This window comes from Neurospora tetraspora, assembly GCF_033439725.1.
Source record: "Neurospora tetraspora strain CBS 560.94 chromosome Unknown B0H65scaffold_4, whole genome shotgun sequence".
Taxonomy (NCBI): Eukaryota; Fungi; Ascomycota; class Sordariomycetes; order Sordariales; family Sordariaceae; genus Neurospora; species Neurospora tetraspora.
The window spans coordinates 52,843-76,269 of NW_026944386.1; the positions used below are offsets into that span (position 1 = coordinate 52,843).

General features: G+C 40.4%; 6 protein-coding genes across 6 annotated transcripts; 4 read left to right on the forward strand and 2 right to left on the reverse strand.

The window, feature by feature from the left end:
• Positions 1–12,537: 12,537 nt before the first annotated feature.
• Positions 12,538–13,141, forward strand: B0H65DRAFT_548349 (PhoD-like phosphatase-domain-containing protein; the record flags this gene model as incomplete). Its single annotated transcript, XM_062829571.1, has 2 exons — positions 12,538–12,645; positions 12,701–13,141. The coding sequence occupies 2 exons, from the start codon at positions 12,538–12,540 to the stop codon at positions 13,139–13,141; spliced, it is 549 nt and encodes a 182-aa protein (XP_062681166.1).
• B0H65DRAFT_179710 (uncharacterized protein) lies at positions 13,103–14,025 on the reverse strand. The gene is made up of 2 exons (XM_062821490.1): positions 13,908–14,025; positions 13,103–13,844 (listed from the first exon to the last, which is right to left on the reverse strand). The coding sequence occupies exon 2, from the start codon at positions 13,729–13,731 to the stop codon at positions 13,246–13,248; it is 486 nt and encodes a 161-aa protein (XP_062681167.1). The 5' UTR covers positions 13,732–13,844; positions 13,908–14,025; the 3' UTR covers positions 13,103–13,245.
• A 570-nt stretch (positions 14,026–14,595) lies between these two features.
• On the forward strand, positions 14,596–16,860 carry B0H65DRAFT_548351 (uracil phosphoribosyltransferase-domain-containing protein; the record flags this gene model as incomplete). The annotated part of the gene is made up of 2 exons (XM_062829572.1): positions 14,596–16,689; positions 16,834–16,860. The coding sequence occupies 2 exons, from the start codon at positions 14,596–14,598 to the stop codon at positions 16,858–16,860; spliced, it is 2,121 nt and encodes a 706-aa protein (XP_062681168.1).
• Positions 16,861–17,678: 818 nt separating this feature from the next.
• Positions 17,679–18,985, forward strand: B0H65DRAFT_179734 (uncharacterized protein). The gene has a single exon (XM_062821492.1). The coding sequence runs from the start codon at positions 17,745–17,747 to the stop codon at positions 18,945–18,947; it is 1,203 nt and encodes a 400-aa protein (XP_062681169.1). The 5' UTR covers positions 17,679–17,744; the 3' UTR covers positions 18,948–18,985.
• On the reverse strand, positions 18,986–20,348 carry B0H65DRAFT_179733 (uncharacterized protein). Its single transcript, XM_062821491.1, has one exon. It carries the CDS (start codon positions 20,237–20,239, stop codon positions 19,025–19,027), a length of 1,215 nt encoding a protein of 404 aa, XP_062681170.1. The 5' UTR covers positions 20,240–20,348; the 3' UTR covers positions 18,986–19,024.
• A 925-nt stretch (positions 20,349–21,273) lies between these two features.
• Positions 21,274–22,260, forward strand: B0H65DRAFT_523653 (uncharacterized protein; the record flags this gene model as incomplete). The annotated part of the gene is made up of 2 exons (XM_062828802.1): positions 21,274–21,284; positions 21,348–22,260. The coding sequence occupies exon 2, from the start codon at positions 21,373–21,375 to the stop codon at positions 22,258–22,260; it is 888 nt and encodes a 295-aa protein (XP_062681171.1). The 5' UTR covers positions 21,274–21,284; positions 21,348–21,372.
• Between the last annotated feature and the right edge of the window lie 1,167 nt (positions 22,261–23,427).

Here is a 23,427-nt window from a genome sequence, read left to right on the forward strand (position 1 = left end):
ATACCGGGTAAATTCTATAGTATTTCTAATGGTCCTATTAATTTTAACGATATTAAGGAGCTATTTATATTGAATTTTAATTAATTAGTTGAAAAATATAAATTGTAAGTTATTTATACGATACGAATTAATATAGAGGATGATATTAAAAGAATAATTAAAGAGGATAAAATAAAGGAAGAGGGAGGAGCCTTAAACTTTAGAAATATTAATAACAATTTAATAGAAAATATAATCAAAGAAATATTAGAAGGGAGAAATTAGAAGTATAAACGATTCTTTAATAATTATTTTTATTAATAGATCGATGCTCTAATTGGTAAGGGAAATAAGGATACGTTTTATACGATAAGAATAATTAATTTTATTTACTTTACTAGTAAAGAGGAGGATTTTCCCCATTGCAAAAAGATTATCAACAATTATTTTATAGCTAATAATATTTTTATCAATAAAATTATATTGGAGGATATTATTAAATTTTATAAAAAGGCTAATAAACCCCCTAAGACCGACGCTTAAATTTAAACTAAATTCCCTAAATAGTATTAATATTATATTAATACGTTTAGATAGGAAGGTGTTAAAATCATTCCCCTTATTCAATTTTACAATTTTAAATTCGAATTCTGCCCGGGAATTACGCCGCCCGCCTCTGGCGGCCGCGTTTTGAACCCTAACGAATTTAATATTATTAAGAAGTAGATTAATAATAATTTTAAAAAGAAATTTATTAGGCCTTCTTAATCCGAAGTATTAGTATTAATCTTATTTATTAAAAAGTTAGGCGGGGAATACGCGTATATATCGACTTTAGAAATATTAATAATATAACTTTTAAATCTTATTACCCCTTATTAATTAAAAGAACCTTTAACGCAATTTATTACATTAGAATCGTTATTAAATTCGATATAATTATTACTTTTAACCTTATCTATATTAAATAAGGCTACGAATAATTAACTACTTTTATTATACGGTTTAGTCTATTTAAAGCTTTAATAATATTATTTAATTTATAAAGCGCCTTAGGGGCTTTCTAGATTTATATTAACAATAGTCTTTATAATATCTTCAATATTTACACGACCGCCTACTTCGACAATATTCTAATCTACTCCAATAAGATACAGAATTATAAATACTAAATTAACAATATATTCGAAAGGTTTACTAAGGCGGGCTTTAATATTAATATTAATAAATATAAATTCTATACAATACGTACAAAATATTTAGGCTTTATTATTACGCTAGGCAGTATTAAAATAGACTTAGAGAAGGTTAAAGTAATTACCAATTAGTAGGCACCCGAATTTAAGAAGTCCTTATAATCCTTTTTAAATTTTGCAAACTTCTATTAGCATTTTATAAAGGATTTCTCGATTATAGCAACCCCGCTTTACAAATTAGTTAAGAAAGACATTATTTAGACTTAGAATAATAATTATTAAAAAGCTTTTAAATTTTTAAAGAAGGTTTTTACCGAGGGCCCCGTATTTAAAATTTATAATTGGACTAAAAAGATTATTATCGAAATAGATACTTCTAATTGGGCCGCCGGCGGTATTTTCTTATAATACAGTAACGACAGCGTTTTCTACCCGGTTACCTACTTCTTAACTAAATATACCTCTTAGGAATATAATTAAAATATTTATAATAAGGAATTATTAACTATTATTAAAATTTAAAAAGAATAGAGGCTAGAATTCGAAGGAGCCTAATAATTATTCGATATTTTAATAAATTATAAGAACCTATAAACTTTTGTAATTAATAAATAGTTTATTTAACACTATATACAATAGTCCTAATTCTTATCTCATTTTAATTTTTTAATTAAATATATATTAAGTTCTAAGAACCTCTACCTCGACGTATTAAATCGTAAACTAAACAATTACCCCGACGAGATAAAAGATAATAAATTCGTAATACATAAATAAATTCTATTAGACCTTTTATAATTTGAATACAGTTATTTCAAACACCCCGCAGCTACTTCTTCCCTTTATTTATTAAATATAAACAATTTCAATAATAAATTAACCCACAATTTAATTTGGGCAAATTACGAAACTTCTATTTTTTTATAAGAATTAATCTTTTACTTAATAAACAAAGTAAAGCGTTAATAGCCGTTAATAATTAAGAAGGCTTTTTATTATATTTTCTTAGAATATTATATTATTAACAGTATTACGAAATGGCGAAATAGAGTTATTATCGACCTTTACAATAAAGAATTTTAGTTCTAATTAATTAATTACTAATATAATTTCTTGGGCGCGGGTTACTCCGGCCACAACGCTATTTACGAACTTTTATAACACGAATTCTATTAGTAGGGTATATATAATAATATAAAAACTTTTTATAAAGGTTATCTTTTATATACGAAGATTAAATTAATAAAGTAAGGCTCCACTAGCTATTTTAAACCCGTAGCCGTATTTTCAATACTATAGAAGGATATTATAATCGATTATATTACTCCGCTGCCCGGAAGTATTTACTTTGGCCAAAGTTTTAAATATATTAGTATCGTTATCGATCGTTTAATCAAAATACGGTACTACATCCCGATTATAACCTTGGAAGCGGAGGAATTCGCAGATCATTTTATCGATTATATTTATTCGATTTACGGCCTATTAAATAGTATGCTATTAGATAGGGGTACTTAATTCGTATTACGTTTTTAATTTACTTTTTGTATGAAATTATGTATTATTTATAAATTAATTTCCGCTTTCTACCCCTAAATTAACGTTTAAATTAAAAGAATTAATATAACAATAGGATAATTCTTATAGCTGTATATCGATTAGGTATAAACAGATTGGGTAAAATAGTTAGTAATTATAGAATTTATTAATAATAATACCGTATCGTCGTCGATAAGCGTATCCCCCTTCTTCGTTAACTACGGATATTACCCCCGGATAAGTACCGAGCTTCGTACGCTACTTCCTCTTAATTTATCTTTAATTTAATTAAAAAAGTATTATAAAGTTTTTAAATTAGTAGACCGCTTCTAGAAAATTTAATATTTCGGAATTTAATAAATTTACTATATTTAGGAATAATACAAAGATAATATTAGTAAGAAATCCGTCGATTTTTCTAAGTATTGTCCCGGCAATATAATTTTATTAAATATAATAAATTTCGTTAATAGTCGTTTATATTTGAAATTTTTACTTCGTTAGGAGGGATTATTTAAAGTTACTTAGGCTGAGGTTTATATTATTTACTTCGCCCTTTTAATTAATATAAAATGCTCGCTAATTTTCTACGTTTCTATAATATAATTATAATCTAGTAAAGGATTATTAGGGTAGAATACGTTTTTAAATGTTAAGGTAAATAACGGTCGGGTAATAATTCGAACGGATAATTAGGAGGAATACGAAGAATGGACTTTCGAAAAGTTTATTAATTGTACTTAGTTAGGTAGTAATTTATATTAATATTGTTATGTTAAATAGAAGATTAGTACCTCCATTTAAGAGCCAGTTAATAATATTATCGATTGTAAATACCGCCTACAGTAGTTTTATTACGAAAACTCGGATAAGTTTATCCTACTAAAGGTTTAGAATTTCTTATACTGTTTCGCTACCGATTTTTTATTTCCCGCTATTGATTTTATAACCCCGGAACTCCCGCGGCGCTGTTTTGCTCGCCTCTAACGGGAGATCGCCTCGGTCATCGATATAATGAAGCTACTTCTAAATACGATTACAACGGTGTAAACGGATATAATAGTTAGTAAGAATGTAGAAGGTAAATTATATTTAATATTTAGTAAGATTATACAACGGTCAATAAATATATAGTTAAGAAAGCTGCCCCTAACGTAGTTTGTAGATTACAATAGAATATTAGATTTGAAGGAATAAGTCTATTATTATACGTATATATAGATTTTTCAACTCTACGAGTTTCTTTTGAGGGGGGATAGTATTATAGAGCTAGCCTATAATGTGGTTGTACTGCACTAATTGTATATATGCCATGTTAGAGCTAGTGCTATAGTTTAGAGCTATATATTTATATATTGGTTATATGTCCTAATTACGTGCAGCCTTACGTGCGCGCGCACGGACTGGCCTGTTGGGCTCTCGCTTATATAGCTAGTCCTCTACGTACACTTCCCTTTCTCTCCTTCGTACAATAACGTATATCTTACCCTACCCCCAACGGTGTCCTCTCGCCCCGTGATAACTTCCTTGTTTAATTTTATATTAATAATAATATTAGATAGGGTTTCTAAATAGCTTTCTTGGAAGCAGGCAGGTTGATAAAATTATAATTCTTAACCTTTAAATAATAATCGTCTATATTTAGCGGAACGTCCTCCGGTTTTCTATTTAAAACGTTAGAGCGTAAATTCTTCGGACCAGGGGTATAGCGGATTAGAAAATCGAAATAGGATAAGAATTATAATTATCGTATATAGCATAAAGATAACTACTTATTTATAGTAAAAATCTTTAAATTTTTATAGTCTATTACAATATCGAACGGTTAATACGCGCCCTCGAATTTTAGCGTCTACTCTTTTAATATTTTAATAATAATTAGTAATTCTTCATTATAAATATTATAATTATATTCCTAAGCGGTATATTATAACGAAAAGTAAATTACCGGGTACAAAATTCTATTATCGCTGTATTATAATAGGGTACCACTAGAAGCTTAATTGGAAGTATCGGTTTTAATAATTATTTTCTTTAATTAATTATATATACGCAAAATAAGTCTACTACTAAAAACTACTTTCAACGTTTCGAAAGTAATCTATTAAACTAAAATCTAATCCTATTCTATATCCTTCTTTATAAAATCGTAGAATAGTACTGCTAGTAATAAAAATTTTTTAATAAAACGACGGTAGAAATTAATAAAGTTTAAAAAATATTATAAAAATTTTTTAAAGGTAGGAGATTATTAATTTATAATTGTTTTAATTTTCTTTAAATTTATTTCGATAATTCCCGGTATAATAATTAGCCTAAAGTATATAATTTTCTTAGTATAGAACTTATATTTATCGATATCTACTTATAAATTAGCTTTAACTAACTGTTTAAATACATCGTTAATATACCTTTTATATTTTACTTCGTTATTAAAAAGAATTAGAATATTATTTGAATACGCTATTGCATATATATCAAAAATATTATATAAAATATTATTTACATAATTCTAAAAAGTACTGGGGGTATGTTAAAGCCCAAAAGGATATACTAATGATTTAAATAGTTTAAAATATATAATAAATACTATTAATTACTCTTACCCCTCTACAATATAAATACGGTTAAAAAAATAATAATATTGAACTTAATAAAGATTTTTACTTTATAAATAACGTCCAAAATTTCTTTAATAAACGGAAAACAATATTTATTTTTAAAAGTAATATTATTAATACTCTAATAATCGACGTAAATATGCACTCCTCCGCCTAATTCCTTTATTAAAAAAATGGTGGAGGCGGCCTCTAATTAAAAAAGCCAAATAAAATTATTTTTAAAATTATTGTTAATTTATTTTTTTAATAACGTTTAATTCCTTACAGTTAAATAAGTAAGATTAAAAGTACGGTAATTACTCTCCCGGCCTAAATTTAATTTTTGAATTATATATATAATATAAGGGTATAACCGTAGCCTTCCTTAATTTAAAAACGTTAATATATTTCCAATATTAGCGAAGGAATTTCTCCTTATTTTCTTAATCAGTCTTAAGGGGTTTATTAACCTTCTCATAGAATCTAATAATATCCTCTTTAATAATTTTAATAATTTTAATAACTTCCTTATATGGTTCAAAGTCTCCTTCCTTGATATTTAAATATATTTCGTTAATAGTTTTAGTAACGTGTACTGTAATTCTAGGACTTTTATTAATATAAGTATTAATTTACTTATAAAAATATTTCCCTAATAATATTTTATACTTCGTACCCTTATTAATTATAATCTCCTTTACTATCTCCTCTATTAATAGGTCTATTAACCAATCCATCCGTCCTATCTTTACTCCTCTATTAATACTACCTTTATTATCTCCTCCCTTGAAGTTTAGGGCGCCCCCTTCTTTCTTTTTAGCCCGGGCCTCCTCCTCCGCCCTAACTTTTTTAATAACCTCCTTAATTTCCGTATACGAAATTTAAAATATTTTTAATTTATATATTTCGTAGAACTAATTAAAATTCGTTACGTTAAAATTTTCAATATTACTTAAATTAATAAAGTCATTCAAATAATGAATTTAGTAAATTGGGATACAATAGTCCGCGTTGGACCTCTACGCCCTAATAATTAAATAATAAATTACCAATTTAATAACTAATTAAATAAATTATAAAGAGGCGGAAGGTTTTAAAATAAAATATTAAAATATTAGAATATGCTCGGCGCATTTTTAACTTCGCTAATTATTATTTTACGGTTCTCCTTATTCGTTAGGCGAGTATAAAGCGGCTAATAATTGTAAGGTCGAAGTCTTCGATAAAAATAAATTTGGGCTTAGGGTTATTTATTTCTATAAGCGGAACGGGGGCCGTTATTTAATCGATAATTTTATTATAATATTTACTATAATTCTATACTTTAAATATCCGTTGGAGGGTAATTAATAAATTAATTAATAAATATCAGCCGGTATATTTTTTTATAAAAGTAATTGAACCTTCCGGCTATAGAACCACGGGGTTATAGTTTTTTAATTAGGATATACCGAAAATAATAGGGTAATCGATTATAAAATTATAAATTAATCATAAAACTATTTCTATATAATAATAAATGTTTTATTAAATTGAGTAATATCGGTAATTAATCCCTTCAATATTCCGTTAGCAAAATATAGCGCTTTTAATTTAGGGACTTTTAAAAGCGGTATAATAAAGTATATAGTAAATATATAATCGATAAAAGCGAACGTAAAGCACCTACTATCAATTAAAGTAATACATTTATTATTAGTATTACGCAATCTATAAACGATATAAATAGAAAGGAGGATAAAATTATTATTATAACTATTGAAAATTAAATTCTTTAATTGAACTCCTTCTAAATTTGCTAAATTTAAATTTATATCCCCCTCTTCTCTTATAATTATTAAAAATAACGGCCTCTCCGTACAATTTAATAGGAAAGCGCTATATTTCCTATATTATATTTAGTAGTAGGAGCGGCCCGGGCTAAAGTAATTATAATAGTAAGTAACGGGGGCGGCCTTTCTAACGCTTATAATATTAACGTAAGTAGCATTACTATAATTAACTTAGCCTATAGCGGGTTTAATAGCGCTAATATTACCATTATTACTACTACGACTACGGTTGCTACAATAATTCCTATTTTTCTTAGTATAAAAAGTATTAAAACTACTTCTTATAAGTATTAAGAATAGGAAAATTTTATTAATACGTAATTACATTACGGATATTATTAATAATTTTTAATTTAATGTAATAAATCTTTATAATATTATTTAAGTTGTATTAATCGATTAGGGTAATAAATTTATCTTCGAAATTAAATTACTTTTATCTTTTATGTATTTTTAAATTTTCGAACTTATTGTAACGGCTGGCACCACCAGTCGTCATGGATTCCATTCACGGTGGCTTCCATTTACGGGTTTGGTTTAGATGGTTCAGGTTCTGGGCTTGGCCTGGCTCCCTCCCAGAGTTCAGGGTATAAAACCCAGTCCTTTCCATCTAGCCTTCCCTTTTGGAGTTTTCTTCTTTCCTCAACTTCTTGTCTTTAGTCCAAGTTAGCCATTAGGGTAGTACAGTCCTTGCACCCGTACCCATCCCTGGCCACGCGTGACACTTATAACGCAATTTTAAAGTTAAATTTATATAATCGTACTTAGTATTTAAATAGGTGAGGAGATCTTCGCTAGTTTTCTACTTTCTCTTATCCGTATCGGCCTCCTTTAATAGTAATATAATATAGGAGGATAAAGCGTAGAAAGCGGCGCTACTAAAATATTATATAATTTAAGCGAATCTAAAATACTTATCGGAATTAAAATACTACGAATTCTAGAATTAATAGAATGCTATTTTAGTCCGCTAAATATCGTAGGATTTAATACGCTTAATTTAATATTACCTTCGCTAGTAAAGGCTTTAAAGTCTTTACTAATTATTAATTTAAGGATAGTAATAATAAATATAGTAGCGTTATTATTATTTAGTAGGGGGATAAATTTAAGGGGGATAACTTTCAAGCGGATAGCTTTTTTAAAGTCCTTAATAATATTATTTTTTTCCTTAATTTTAAAAGTAGCTTTTTTTAAAAATTTATTATACGTATTATTAATATTATTAAAGGAAGTATTAGTATTAACGAAATTATTTTAAGTAATTATAATATCCTTATTAGTAAGGGCGTCCTTTATAACGGTAGCGAAAGTATTAGCTTTAATTATATGCTTATAAATGAATCGAATAAGTGTAATAATTACAAAAAGGAAGGCAGCGTAACTAGTAAACTATAAAGCGAAGTTGAAAATAAACTATTCAATTAAATTACCCTGGTTTAAATGACCGTTGAAGGCGTCAATAATATTATTAAATAATTATTCGTAAGCGGAATCGATAATTAAACTAGAGAAACTCTATTTGTACGTGGATAAAACTCTATTTGTACATGGACGAAAACTTAGAATCTAATATCTCGCTACGAGAGTGGGGATTTTAGGCCTGTATAAGGGTTATAAATTTTCATTATTTATTTGCGCATTTTATGAACCCCAGCTTGTACACTTACGTACTTAGTAGCCTCCAAAACTAATGGGAATTTTAAAATAAATAAAATTTGGGTAGCGCCTACTCTGTAGAAAACAGTACTTATTACGTAAAATCCGCTGAAACTCTACAAGTAGTCTAATACTACTATTAGCATAATATCCTTAGATTTGACTAAGTTAAACTCCTTTTTATATTTTGGTCCACGTATAAATAGACTTTTATCCACGTACAAATAGAGCTTCTCTTAAACTAATAATAAAAATTATAATATCAGTATTAATAACAAACAATATTAATTAATTCGATTAATTTAAATAAAATAAAACGCTACTTTATAATTTAGGGAGTAGGAAATACACTATTTTATAAATACTTCATAGGAGGATTACAATACGATCTTAGTATTTATACTATTATAATATAACGAAGCTCTATCGTAATACGACGAGGAATCGCAAGCACATCGGAAAATTTTACGACGGCGGCAATAGGATTGAATAAAATTATACACTCACAGCGTAATAATAAATACAATTAACTATTATAGGGCAAGGCGACGGTTAAAAGGTAGGTTAAAAATACGTAGTTATACGAAGAGAAAAAAAAGAGATGTATAGAGGTCTAGCGATATAAGGTAGGGCTAAGCCATGCTTAGAGCCAGACCTGTACGTACACATGCACGTAATATACTATTGGCTAATAGTGGCAATAGCATGGCACGAGGCTCGATTGCCTATAGTGGGAGCTGTGTATGTACAAGGTAGTTACAAGTAATCTTATAACATCCGAGCTCTTAGCTGTAGGCAACTACTAGCCCTTTTATATTAACGCCTCCAAATTACTTACACACTCAAATACTCATACCTATCCAAAGGCATTAGAATTATTATAATTCTTATTAATTCCTATTAACTCCTATTTAGTCCCATTAAGCCCCATTGACTCCCATTGAATCCTATTAACTCCTATTGATTCCTATCAACTCCCATTGATTCTTATTAACTCCCATTGATTCCCAATTCCCTTCCCATTACCCGTGCCTCGCCCCCACTTTTTTGGAACTCGCCAGACTCGCACCCCCTAAAGTGAGTGCTTACTAATAATACAACCAAACTAGTTAAATAACCAGATCTGGTTAGAAATAAGGGTATATTCAACCAATACATAAAATCCTTACCTTTTTACGCGCTAATTTATATACTTCGTATAGTTCGAGCTTCCCTTTACGGCGCTACTTTCTAGCTAGCTTTACCGCCTCCTCACCTTCTTTTTTACCCTATTCTAGATTTATTAATTCGCTTTATCTACTTTCTTATATACAGCTCGAAGGTCATTATTAATTCGTTTCAATACTATAGTTCGCCTATTAAAAACTTTCAAAACCCCCCCAATTTATATAAAGCGGTTCTTATATATTTTATATCGTCTTTTTATAATTTCGGCATATTAAGTTCTACCCAAATCCCGCTTAACCTATACCAATTCGGTTGTAATAATTTTACTACCCTTTACGAAATTTAATACAATTTTTTTTAAAGATAGTAATAAGTTATCCCTTTTATTTATCGTATTATATAAAGTATTAGCAACCTTCTTAACTTAACAAAAATTCTTAAGTATTTAAATGGGTATTAAAATTATTAATACTTAAGGAGGAGGGGTAGGCGTATAGCGGGCTAATTAGTCTTACAACAATTTAAATACAACTTATTATTATATAAATTATTAACTATTATACTAAAAATGCCAAAAATATTAGAAATTTATATCTTTTACTTATGATCTCTTACTTATATAGGGTTTAAAGGAATAAATCCTAATCTTCTTAAATACTAATTGTATTATTAGTAGTTTGAATACTTCTTTTCTTATACCTTCGATTACTAATAAGAATTCTAGCTTAATAATTTTAGTACAACCGTTACGAACTATAATATCGAATACTTTAAAATAGTAGTACTTTAGAAGTTAAAAAACTATTACATTTAAAAGTTGTAATAGATATATAAAATAGGGAAGCAAGCTAAATACTATAATGCTATAGTCGTTATAATACTAAATAAATTCTTTAAATTACTATTAATTGTAACTATTATCCTTAGAGAGTATAGTAACGTTCTTACTTAGAATAGTGTAAATTATAGCTATCGAATATAAGTAACCGCTTTTTACCTTATTAAAGTTTCTTTGAATCTTCATTCTAATACTTTAATTATTTAAAAGATAATTAATTATTTGAATATTCTATTGAAGTAGTGGCGATAATTATACGAGGGTCTAATTTATTAATTTGATATTAATTAATTATATGAAGCTAACCGGTAAGAATTATAAAGGTTGGTAGTATTGGCCCGCTGTAGAGACAGCTTCGATATACGTTATTAATTTACGGTTTTTAGGGATAGTAAAGTAGTATATACGTTTCCGTTTTATAATTACTATTTAATTTTTTCCTATACTAATACGGAAACTCGTTTCATTTATATTCTATATCTTTAAGGGTAGGAAACCTTCTTTTTAAAGGATATTGTAGAACTTTTTGAAGTAGGCCGCTACCTATTATACTAATCGTTAATACTTTACTATATAAACGATATTTATAAACCGGACTTACTCTATTTATATCCTTATTGTTTTTCTAGGTGTTATTTATCTTTTTCTATTTTACTTTAGAATATTCGTAGCGTTTAATAAACTATAATACTTAATTCTAATTAATTCGGACCGGGCTATTAGGGTCGGCTAACTCCGTTTTAGAAGTACGGCTTTAAAGTTTTAAATTCATTGCTTTAATAATATAATTAGGCTTTACAACGAAATTGATTTATTAAAACGGTCGATATAATTATATAGAGCCTCCTCCTTATATAGGGTGAACTTAGTTTTTTGGGATAGCGTACTTATTTTAGGAGGGATACCCTAAATACGGCTGCGGAGACGTTATCGGAGAACGTTAAAATCCCTGCACAGCGCTACGATTAAGTATTCCGGATATTTCTTATAGTATTCTATAGCTCGAAGCAATCGCGACTCTATAACTTAATAACGATACCATATAGGGGGTGGTGGTAATGATAGTTGTAAGGTTAGAGTATTATAAAGGGAAGATCTAATTGTTTGACTAGTTTGGTTGTATTATTGGTGAGCACCCACTTTAGGGGGTGCGAATCTGGCGAGTCCCAAAAAAGTAGGGGCGAGGCACGGGTACCCGGGAGAGGAAGAGGAGGAGAGGAATCCATTTGCATTGATACCCTACCCCAAAGTCCAAAATTTGGAGAATAACCATCTATTTGCACTACTACCCTAAAAAAATCTTGGCAAACTTCAAAATTTGGAGAAGAACCGAGGGATCTATTTGCACTGCTATCCTAAATCTTGGTAAACCTCGAGGCTCCCAAGTTTTATTGATTTTCAAACTTCTATTGATTCTAGTTGACTTTCATTACTTTTGGTTTTTTCGTTGCCTTTGGTTATTACTTCATTGCTTCATTGCTTCATTGCTTTGCTCCAATATTTTGCTTCATTAGTTCGATGGGTACGAAGAAGCGGGGTTATGTGCAATGTGAGATGGACTTGATTGCTAAACTGAATCTACGCTGACGCGCCTGGGCGCGTACCTAGTGCTTGCAGCTGACACGGGCCATTTTCTGACCAAACTTGTTCAATTGATCGTAACCAACACTTGGGCCACCGTAGTGTAGGCTTGTTCTGTTCTCTAACGAACTTGACCTGCTGCTAACATGGGGTTTCAGGGATACGTCGCCAGCAGGAACCGCACCCTTCAGTATTTGTACGACAACAACATCTCAGACAACGTCTTCCTGTCCGGCGACAGCCACCAGAACTGGGTAAGTTGTATTCTCCCCTTGCTTCTCTTCCTCCCATACTAACAGCCTTTTGCAGGTTTCTGACCTCGCCTGGCTCGGCACCAAGCCCTATGATGCCGCCACCGGCTTGGGAGCCATCGGCGTCGAGTTCGCCGGAACAGCCGTCACCTCTTCCGGCCACAGCGGTATCATCGCCACCGTACAAAAGGCGACCAAGACCAAGGTCGACAGCAACCCAGAACTGCAATGGCAAGAAGGGTACTACCGCGGGTACTTCCACCTCTCGATCAAGAAGTCCAAGATCGATGCCCAGTTCTTCGGTTCGCCCAGCGTAGCCACCCGCAACGGTTGGGACCTGTCCCTGGCAAATTTCACCGTGCTCGCTGGGGACAATCACTTGCAGAGACCTGTTGGGGGTGGAAGAGTTGAGGCGGGGAGTTTGAAGGGAGGTAAGACGGTGGGGACGAATGTGACGCTTGATACAAACGGGTGGAAGTGGGAGAAGGTAGGGCTTTAGAAGATGTTTGTGAAATAGTCGACGGCACAGCGTCAGCTTTTTGTCGAACGTTGAATGTCGCTCGTCCAGACAGAGAGAGTTGCTTTGTTGCGGACTCTAGGAGTCTAGGGCAGCAATGGCCACACCCTCCGCAGCATCCTCCCGGTGTTACGGAACTTGTCTGGATCAATGCTGTGACGTGCCGAAACCTCCCCCAACTTATGATCCTTCGCCGGGTTGATCACTTCGCTCAGCCTTTTCCATTCCTTCGCTCCACACAACCTCGCCGCTGTCCTATAGAACCCCCACCTCAATGTGTACTTGGCGACCATGTAGAGCATGGGCGCAGTATGACGCGCCAATGAAAAAGGAGGAAGTATGCGTACGGGGAAGCCGTCGTACCGAGCACGGCTTATGGAGAAGAAGACGTCGGCAGTCTCGCTAAGTCGGCTGAGAGTGGTGGTGGCAGAGCGCAGCTCACGGAGCTCTTCGAAGAGTCGGGCGCGGTACCAAGACGGTGGGGATTGGCGGGGAAGAGAGAGGACGGCGTGCCATCTGTTGAGGAGGCGGTGGAGGAGGGAGTCTAGGGCTGTACGAGTGGGCTGGCGCATTGTTTGTCGGGTCTTCGGCGGATGGCCGAAGTGTTTGTCGGCGTCGCGGGGATCGTGGGGACGGTTTGTCGAACTTCTTGAGAGTGTCCGGGTCCAAGACAGGACTGTTTATACTTTACTGGACGGTTATCTTGGTGCACAAGGGGAGAAAGGGTTGGGAAGAAGAGGGCACTTGCATTGTGAGCTTATGACCGACTGTCCCCCGGCACGCTGTTGGTGGTAGAGTTGAAGAAGAGAGTGGCAGTATGGCCTTGTTTTTGTAAAGAATCGGGAGTCGAAAGTCTTCCAGCGGGCAGGCAACGACACGGCACGGGAACCTTGATAGTGCCGCCGTTTTGCCGGCGGAGTTGGGGACGTGTACTGGCATTCCGCCTCCGGCAGCCGCCCCGTCCGTCGCAATTGGAACGTTCAACGAAAACAGGCATGGTACACCGACGGACACCCACGCCGGACAACTACCTCAACAATCATCAAGCATGCCGCCGACAGCGCACATGTTTACATGAATGAAACAGCTATAAAGCACTGCGATGCCCAAACAGTAGGCCTCCGCGCATACAGCATACGGCACAACTCCCAGTCAATGCTCCCTGCTGGAGGCCCACGGACAGCACCACCAAGAGCAAACACCGGATGCTCTTTGCCCACCATGACCCTCTCAATGTCATTGAAGCAGTACGGGGTAATCTGAGGAAAAGAGACACAGGGATATGGTTGCCATGATGCGTCCATGGAGATTTCTGGACAGGTATTTAACACCACCACGCTCTGCGCCTTGCTGTCGTCCTCTCTACAACACCCACCATCCACCAGAAAGCTTCTCACCTTGTCCTTCACCACACCATACACACAACTCTTATCACCATGTCCTCCGAAGCTGACCAGTCTCTGACGACAGCCACAGTCGAGATCCCCACTACTCCCAAACCTATCGTCGTTGGCATCTATGGCCTCCCCGGCTCCGGCAAATCGACCGTCCTCGAACACCTTAAAAAGTCACTTCCGAGCGACATGTTTGCCGTCTATGAAGGCTCTGCGGTCATTGCCTCTTTGATGGGCCCTGACCGTGGCCTGGACGACTTCCATGCCTTGAGTGACGAAGAGAAAACTCGGTACCGCAAGCTCGCCATCACCCAGATACGTGACGAGTGCCAGAAGTCGGGCCTGGTCGGTGTTGTTGCCGGACATTACATGTTTTGGCCCAGGGGCAGCGAGCACGGAACGGTGGTCTGGACAAAAGCCGACCAAGATACGTTTACACACATCTTCTACCTTCAGTTGGCCGCAGAAACGCTTTGCTGTCGTCGACAGCGCGACCAGGTCAGGAAGCGCGAGGCAGTGACACCTGGACATCTCCACAAGTGGCAAGAGGAGGAAATGCGACAGCTGGACGCCCTGGCAAAGGACTCGGGAATTCGCTTCGTTGGTCTGGATGGTGCCAAGTTTGTCGGTATCTCCAGTCTGGTTTCCGAGATATCAAAGAGGCTTCACGAGTCCCGCACGGAATCGGAACACTGCAACCACGTACGATTGCTAGCCACAGTGGATGGGATGGTAGCCAGTGTCACGGCTTGTGGCGATACCAAAGTCACCACGGCTCTGGTGTTTGACGCAGACAAGACTCTCACCGCCAAGGATACTGGCAGGGAGTTTTGGAAACGTGAATCCAGTCGAACGAGACGGATTGGCCAGCAGGCGCCAACCCCAGCCGAAGAGATATTCCGTGAGCACGGCTACACCTATGAGGCGTTCCGCCAAGTGGCCATGTCATACAGTAACGTGGAAGGTTTTGAGGAACTTTGCAATAATGTTGCGGAGAAGGTTACTCTCTACCCCGAGTTTCTATCCCTACTCCGGCGTGTCAAAAAGCACGGGCACGTCATGGCTGTGGTGGTAACCTGCGGACTACGCCGAGTGTGGGAGCTTGTGATGGAGAAGCAAGACTTGGGAAGACACGTCAGGGTCATTGGCAACGGGGACATCTGCGAGAAGCATATCATCACTGCCAAGTCCAGAGAAGCCGTTGTCAACCGTCTGCGAGGCCCTCCTTATAATCTTCATGTTGTGGCTTTTGGAGACAGCCCGCTGGATTTGCCGATGCTCCAGGCTGCTGACGAAGGGGTGATAGTCGTGGGCGAGGAACTGAGCAGGAGCAAGTCAATGGAAGACGCCCTCTCCATCGCTATTGAGCAACTCAACACCAACGGCTCACCCCACAACCTCTGTCAAGCCCTCATCCCGCACAATGTCGCTCCACGTCTCGACAATGCCCAGCTTCCCGTGGTAGACCTCTCCGACCCAACTAACCCCTTCAACCAATCCCTTTTCGGCAGTCTGCCCTCCAGCCTCTTACATGCTAGCAACCGCCCCTCCGCCAAGCTCCTGATGACCCCGACCCGCGACGCCAACATCTCCGGCCCTGCGCTGAGGGAAGCACATCGTCGCATTGGCTGGTACCTAGCCACGGAGTTCATTACGTCCCTTATAGGTCTGGAAGAGTACTCTATCCCTCACGTCCAAGGACACGCTACCACCGGCCATCGCCTCCTCCGCGAACAAGATACGACCATCGTTGCCTTGATGAGGGGCGGAGAGCCCATGGCTTTTGGCGTCAACGAAGCTTTCTCCCTCGCTATGTTCTTGCACGCCAAGACACCGGAGGATGTCAAGCCTCACCACCTTTCCAACCAACACACGATCATCTTGGTGGACTCGGTAGTGAACAACGGGAAGACGGTTTTGGAGTTTCGTGAGCGGATACGTGGGATGGACGAAGGGAAGGATATCCACGTTGTGGTGGTTGCCGGGGTCGTGCAGGTGGAGGCTACGGGTGTAGAGCATGAATTGGGACGGCTCTTGAGGAGAGATGGCAAGCTCCATTTGGTGGCGTTGAGGGTGTCGGAGAATAAGTTTACCGGGAGGGGAGGGACAGACACGGGTAACCGGTTGTTTGGGACTGTGCGTTTGGATTGAACTCGGGTGTTGCCTGACCGATAGAGGTATGGATTAGAACGTTGTTTAATGGAAACCCTTCTGATTTGTTGTCCTATCTCGGTTTCTCCCGTTGATGTGATGTCCGTCTTGCACTGACAACGATGGCAGGACTCCGATGTACACGTCCCGCGTTAGATGTGAACGCCGATTAAAGCCTGACTGTTGGCCGCTCACTGAGTTCTGCTTCTGCTCTGCCGTCATGTACGACCCAGTCTACACTGCCCTATAATCCACCAACTTACTTGTATGGACCCGAAGTGGTTGTAATGATAAACCGAATATAGACAGTCCAATACGGCCCGCTTTGGTGGTTACCTAGCAAAGGCCGTTACAAAACTGTGATAGGGATCAGAATAACTTGAAAACACATCGGCATAAGTCACTTGGGGGTTCTTTGGTTTATGAACTGCCTAGAATTTAAGTTCAAAGGTATATCCAATTCACTCGGATGAGTGATAATACTAAACCTGATGTGTAATGTACTGACCGTAACGTGTTTGGTTTATTCTTTCGACCATTCGGGACGCTACTCAAGTCAAATAATTTGGATATAGACGCAGCTGTTATTCACTCGGCTAAATCTCCCTATGGGCCAGTCGGACAGCGGTTCTTCACCATTGTCCCATGCACCCCGCATTTTTATGCAGAAACACTGCGGTTCCGGCTCAATGGGTCTTTCGGTAATCGATCGTCCTCCAAGTACAACCGTTCAGACTCACCTTACGTCGGTAAGGGAAGGGTGACGGCTGCCGCCGGGCAACGTTCAGTCAGTGACATGGACGGGACGCCATTGCGGGGTTACAAACAGTAGTGCTCCGCTTTCGACTTCCCTTTTAGGAACTGGCAATGACATGATTGGTTGGAGTACAGGCTGCCCCTGAATCAGCCGCCAAGCCCCCTGTATCTACACGCGTGCTACAGCGGCATCCTTTCAGCCCCGCGTCAACCCCGCAGTCGCTCAGAGGCATTCGGCCAGCAATCAATGTGGCATCGCGTCACGCAACAGACCGGCAATCAACATGGACAGACTCCGGCGAATGGTCTCCCGAATCTCGCGGCGACGCTTAAGACAGCAACTAAACCTGGACAATGATGACAACGACAACACCGACATACACGATGACCCAAAACCACACGCCCTCGACCTCCTTCCGACGCTCCCTCCCCACCGCCGTCCCATAACCGCCGTCCCCTCCGCCTCCCACGTTACCTCGCCCGACCGACGACCCGATGCGACTACCTTCCTGACCCTTCCCTACGAGCTCCGCTACCAGATCTACCTCCTCGTCCTCGCTGACCGTCAGGGTCTACACGTCGACATGCGCTACGCCCAGGCCAGTCACGCCAGTGGCCGTCCTCACACGACTGAGGGGGCCTACTTCCACGAGGAGCGGTGGGCCTGGCGCTCGAGTACCTGCCACCGCGACCCCGATGTCCACCCTGCTTTTGACCAATGCGGGCTCAGCCGCCCTCCACCGACAGCTTGCCACTTGCACCCCGAAACCACCTGCTCCATTGGTGCCGACGTTATGGGTCTACTGTTGACTTGTCGGCAGGTATATCGGGAGGCAGTGGAGGTGTTGTATGGTCGGAACACCTTCTATATGAATACGGGCGCGACGGTGCTTTATACCGAACGGCTGCTTGTGCCTGAGAGCGCAGCAATGGTGACGAGCTTGGTCTTTACAATTACTACCAACACTGTCTCGGTCTTTGCGCAGGAACAGTTGAAGCTGAAAGCGGGGTGGGAGGCATACGAGACGATAATGGGAAGGATTCCGGTAGCGTTTCCGGGCTTGAGGAAGTTGCAGATTATTGCCCTGGCGGCGAGGCGAGCGGGGGTTGATTGGATGCGCCAGACGAATAATATACCTGACATCATCGAGGCGCCCCCCGAGGATAGGACGGCGAATGAGGCGGTTAAGGAGAAACTTCTGGGGTACATGGACGATACTGTTATGGCGTATCGCGGCCAGTTGAGGGAGTCCTCGTTGGTACTTGAGAAGGATGTGTTTGATAGGTATGTGGGCGGTGACTATGCTGCTGCTGAGAGAACAGAATCAGGAGAAGATTGGAGTCAGTTTTGGAGAAAGCTGCCTTTAGAAAGAAACGAGCTGGACTCGGACAAACCCGAGGCTCGGTGCGGATATTGGATACAACGAGTGCCGAAGCTCGTCGAAGTTTGGTTCGGCATGGTGGTGGATTATTCTGCAATTGCCTAAGAAGGACAGAGGTAGGGTATTCCGGGCATCCATTGCCATCATCTTCTTTAACTTGGAACCAACTGACATGGCTTACTTCAATAATCATCCATACCTCTATCTGTCAAAGGCAACAAGGACGAAGTCCCTGTATACCGGTCCACCCCAGCCTCCATAATCTCCATTGCCTCTTCGTCGTATTCCTCGTCGTTCTGAGGTGCCCAATCAAAGAATAGCCTACCATCATCCATTACCGACACTACTACACAGTGGCCATCATCATTCCAAACCAATTCCGGGTCTATGATCATATCAGTCGCATCAGGCTGACTACAACAACAACATCCTTGGGAAACCATAAAGTCCCTATACCCAAAATTCAAGACCCCAAACAAACAGAAGACCTTCCCAGCTGGGGCGTTATGCTGAAAGTCCAGCCACAAACCCAACTTCGCCTCATTGCACTCAGTGTAGATGAATGCTAGAAGGCTCAACGCGCGGTCCAAACTTATCTTTCCGTACTCCTCACCACCTTTGCGGTTGTCCACTTTCTTCATCACCGCCCACACAGCCTGCTCAAGATTACTCCCCAAGTCTTCTTCCTGCCTCACACGCTTGCTCGGATGCCCACAGCCGTGACCAACTTCAGCTTCTCTAGCCCGCTTGCGATCCTCATCAAGCAAAGCCAGAGTCTGATGTATGGTATTGTCCAACTTGCTTCCCAGATCCCTCTTCATGGCCGTCATTTGGTCCGTCACCGACCGGCGCAGGCCACGCAGCTCCGCTCCGACCTTGCTGTCCTCCTCCTTGGCCATCTGCTTGTCCTTGACACGAACATCCTTCATTGTACGGAGGAGGCTATTAAGGCTCTCCTCCATCGTCTTTTCTCGCAGTTCCATCCTCTTTTCCCGCAATTCCATCCTCGCTTCTCGAGCCTCCGTTCTCTTGTCCCTCTCTTCAATCGCTTTCTCTCTCTCCTCAGCCTCCTTTTCACGCCTCTCGACTTCTTTCTCGCGGTCCTCGATTTGCTTCTCCCGCTCCCCCACTGCCGTTTCTCTTGCTTCCGCATCTTTGGCCCTCTTCTTCCACGTATCCGATCTCTCCTTCCACAGATCTGACCTTTGTTTCCATCCGTCTGCCCTTTCCTTCTCCTTACGCAGTTCCCGGGCCTGCTCTTCAGCAGCAATGGCAACAGACTCCTCCAAAGCGGCATAGGCTTGTTCTTGGGACTCGCGGGTTTTGCGAGCCGCACCGAGAGCGCGCTGGAGGTCTGAGGCCGGGGCCAAGGTATCGGTGTTGTCGCGGGGAGGCATTGCGGTCGTAGTTACCGGTAGCTAAAAATTGCAGTCGTGGTTAGGTTACATCTCATTCTAGAGCCGGCAAGAAGGTTGTCTGTCACAACTTACATGCCCTTGTTTGGGTCAACGGATAGAGGCAGCCAGGACAATAGACGACAATGCGAAAGTGTTCAGGAGGGAGCAGATTGCAATGGGTGAAGAGACACGAGGAATGGGAGTTCGGAAGCGCGGGGTCAAGGAAAATTGCAAAACACGATTAAGGCCACAGTCCTCCAACCCCGGGAAGGCGCGAAGCAGGTTCCCAACCCTTCAGCCTTACCCCTCCAAGGCGTGCCAGCCAAACGTCCTAGGAATGAAAGTCGTCATCTTCTTCGAGTTTTGGAACCAACAACGTTTGTGCTGCTCCCGCATCGACCCCTTTCCTGTGGTTATCTTCGACGCCTGGCCCTCCCTCAGCGAATCCCCCACCTTCTTCGATTTCTCGCTTCCTATATCCCTCATACGTGTCTGACCTGCCGGCAAAATTGTAGTTGAAGAGGGAGGTGAAGGGTCCTGAGAACGAGACGGGGGCTCTCTTTGCCAAAGATAGAGGCCTTTTACGGAGCGTCTCTCTGTTGCCCCTTACGTCTTTTCATTGTCAATTCCTGACTGCTCTAGACAAAAGCGATACAGTGGAAACGAGCTGGACGAAAAATCAACCAGAAAGAAGGTAACAGGACGGCAGCAGGGCTTGGAAGATCTAGCACCATGGAGTCAAGGATAGGAACCATGCGAAGGCTTGCGACAGAGTAACGAAAGGGAAATACATGAAGTGAATGTGGACACGATCAAACTGAAGCCTCTGGAGACTGCCCTCCTGCCGTGTCGCTGTGTTTGTCCCGCTTGGCACGCGACCTCCCATTCACTCTACCTTCCATTCGATCCGTTTCCTACACATGTGCATTTTCGATCAGGTATTTTATGACACCAGCAAAAGTTTTGATACGCACAAATCCACAACTGCAGTCAGGACTGGAAACCACCTTCCCCTTTTACCACTTGCACACACTGAGACAGTCAGGTAAGCGCATCCACAGCTTCGAAGGAAGTTCGTACCAAAATAAACGCACTGACGAATTGCTAGCTACCTACTGGACGTCATTGTCGACATGGACCTGTCAACTATCGAAAAGACCGCCGATGACCTCCACGGCGAACTGCAGTTCATGTTGGACGCCATGACGGCTCACAGAGATTGGATCGCTAGCAATCGCGCCACTGGTCAAGAGAATTCCCGACGTATCGAAGGCATCGAGATTATGGTTCAAACCGGCATCTCCACGGCATCACGCCTCAAGTCGGAAATCATCAAGCAGAGGAACCTTGTAGAGAAGCAGATCAGCGATCTGGCCAAGGACCAACAGTCCGTTGCCAAGCAGCAAGAGGCGCTGACGGCCAAGGAACAAGATCTCAACGTCCGGGAACGCGCCGTCAAGGGCAACGAGAACATGAAAGTTCTAAAGGACTCTTTGAAGGCCAGTGACAAGACCCTGACGAAAGCGAAGAAGCAGTACGAGAAGGAAATCGCAGAACTAGCGCAAAAAAATGCTTCTTTGGGTGGACAGGCCAAAGCGAGCGAGGAGGAGCTGGCGAACAAGAACCGCGAACTGGACACGAGGATTTCCGAACTTGCAAATGCCAAGATGGAGTTGGCCGAAGTGAAACAGCAGCTTCTTTCTGGCAAAGAGCTGGTCCTGACGAAGGAGAAAGTCGAGACGGAGAAACAACACCTCAAGCGGGAGAAGCAGCAGTTCGAGATGGAGAAGGAGCATCTCCAAAGGGAGAAGCAGCAGTTCGAGACAAAGAAAGAGTGCCTGGGCAGAGAACTTGAACAGCTCAGACTCGAGAACGAGGAGATCAAGGCTGCTCAAGAGGATTTGGAGGACAGACAAAAGGCTCTTCAAGACCAGAGAAACGAGCTTGCTTCCAAGTTGCTCGATGCTGAGCTTGATGGACGACTGAGAGGTCGGAAGAGGCCTGCTCTGCTTTCTGGCTAGTAGGTAACTGGGAGATGTATGACGCGTGAGAGTTGGACGACAAGCATCCTGTGTAGAGGTACCTTATTGTTGGGATACGTTCTCAGTCACTTCATGTCAAGAAGGTCATAAACGGGATCGTGGAAGGTGTGGAGGAGCTTCTGTAATGCGACTTCCCAGTCTGCGTCTGATGCCATAAGAAGACAATGGAGGCGTGGACAGGTCGGCTAACAACCTGGAACTCAATGGCCCGTAGCAGCAAGACAACAATCACAATGTCTAATAAGGGCAATGCAAACCACCAATTTGGTCATGGCTCCCGCTCCCGTTCCACCCCCGGGCCATCTGGGTTTGGTCCGGTTCGGCATCGGCGAAACCAAAGCTACGTTGGTGCTGCCCCGTACAACACAGCCCACCGCCCTGGGCAGACCCGTACGGAAGAGAGCCTACCGCTAGCTTGCCCTCAACCTCGGGCCCCTTTCCAGTCCGCGCAGCTCCTTCATCGGCCCAGACTACATCACCAGTCCGAACCCCGTCGCCAGCCGGAGCCCTGTTACCAGCCCGAGCCCCGTCGCCAGCCTGAGCCCCGTCACCAGCCCGGACACCTCCATCAATACCCACAAGAGCCTAACTCACACTCTCGTGCCGTCAGCCAGCGAATGTTGGAGTCTTGGCAGGCTAGGAACGAGCATGTTCACGCCGAAAACGAGACACGGATCGAGGAGCTTCAGTTACAACGTCGACTTTTAGAATTGACGTGGAACGAGTTAATCAGACAAATGACGGAGGTTGCCAGAACAATTCAACAACGAGATGTGAGAGGTGGGTTGTTTCCGTATGATTTTGTGAACAGGCTGAACAACTACAACGAAAGAATCAATGATGATGGTGATGTATTGAGTTGTAGAGGGGGAAGACTCGAGCAGTCTGGAGGTCTAGAAATGAGGGAAAGGATGGACCCTGTGCGGTGGGGCCATGGCCTGGTGAAGGGAGCCATGGCTAGCCGCACGTAACACGGAACACCTCCAACACACCCCCGTAGACCGAAAGACTCTCAACATGAGTCAAAGGGAGCTAATCTAAGCAGTATACTATTTACATGGTGATGGTTCTGTCTGGTGTTTTCAACCCCAGGGAACCTTCTTCTGGACAAGGCTAATTAATTTTACGAACTTTGCGTACTTATCC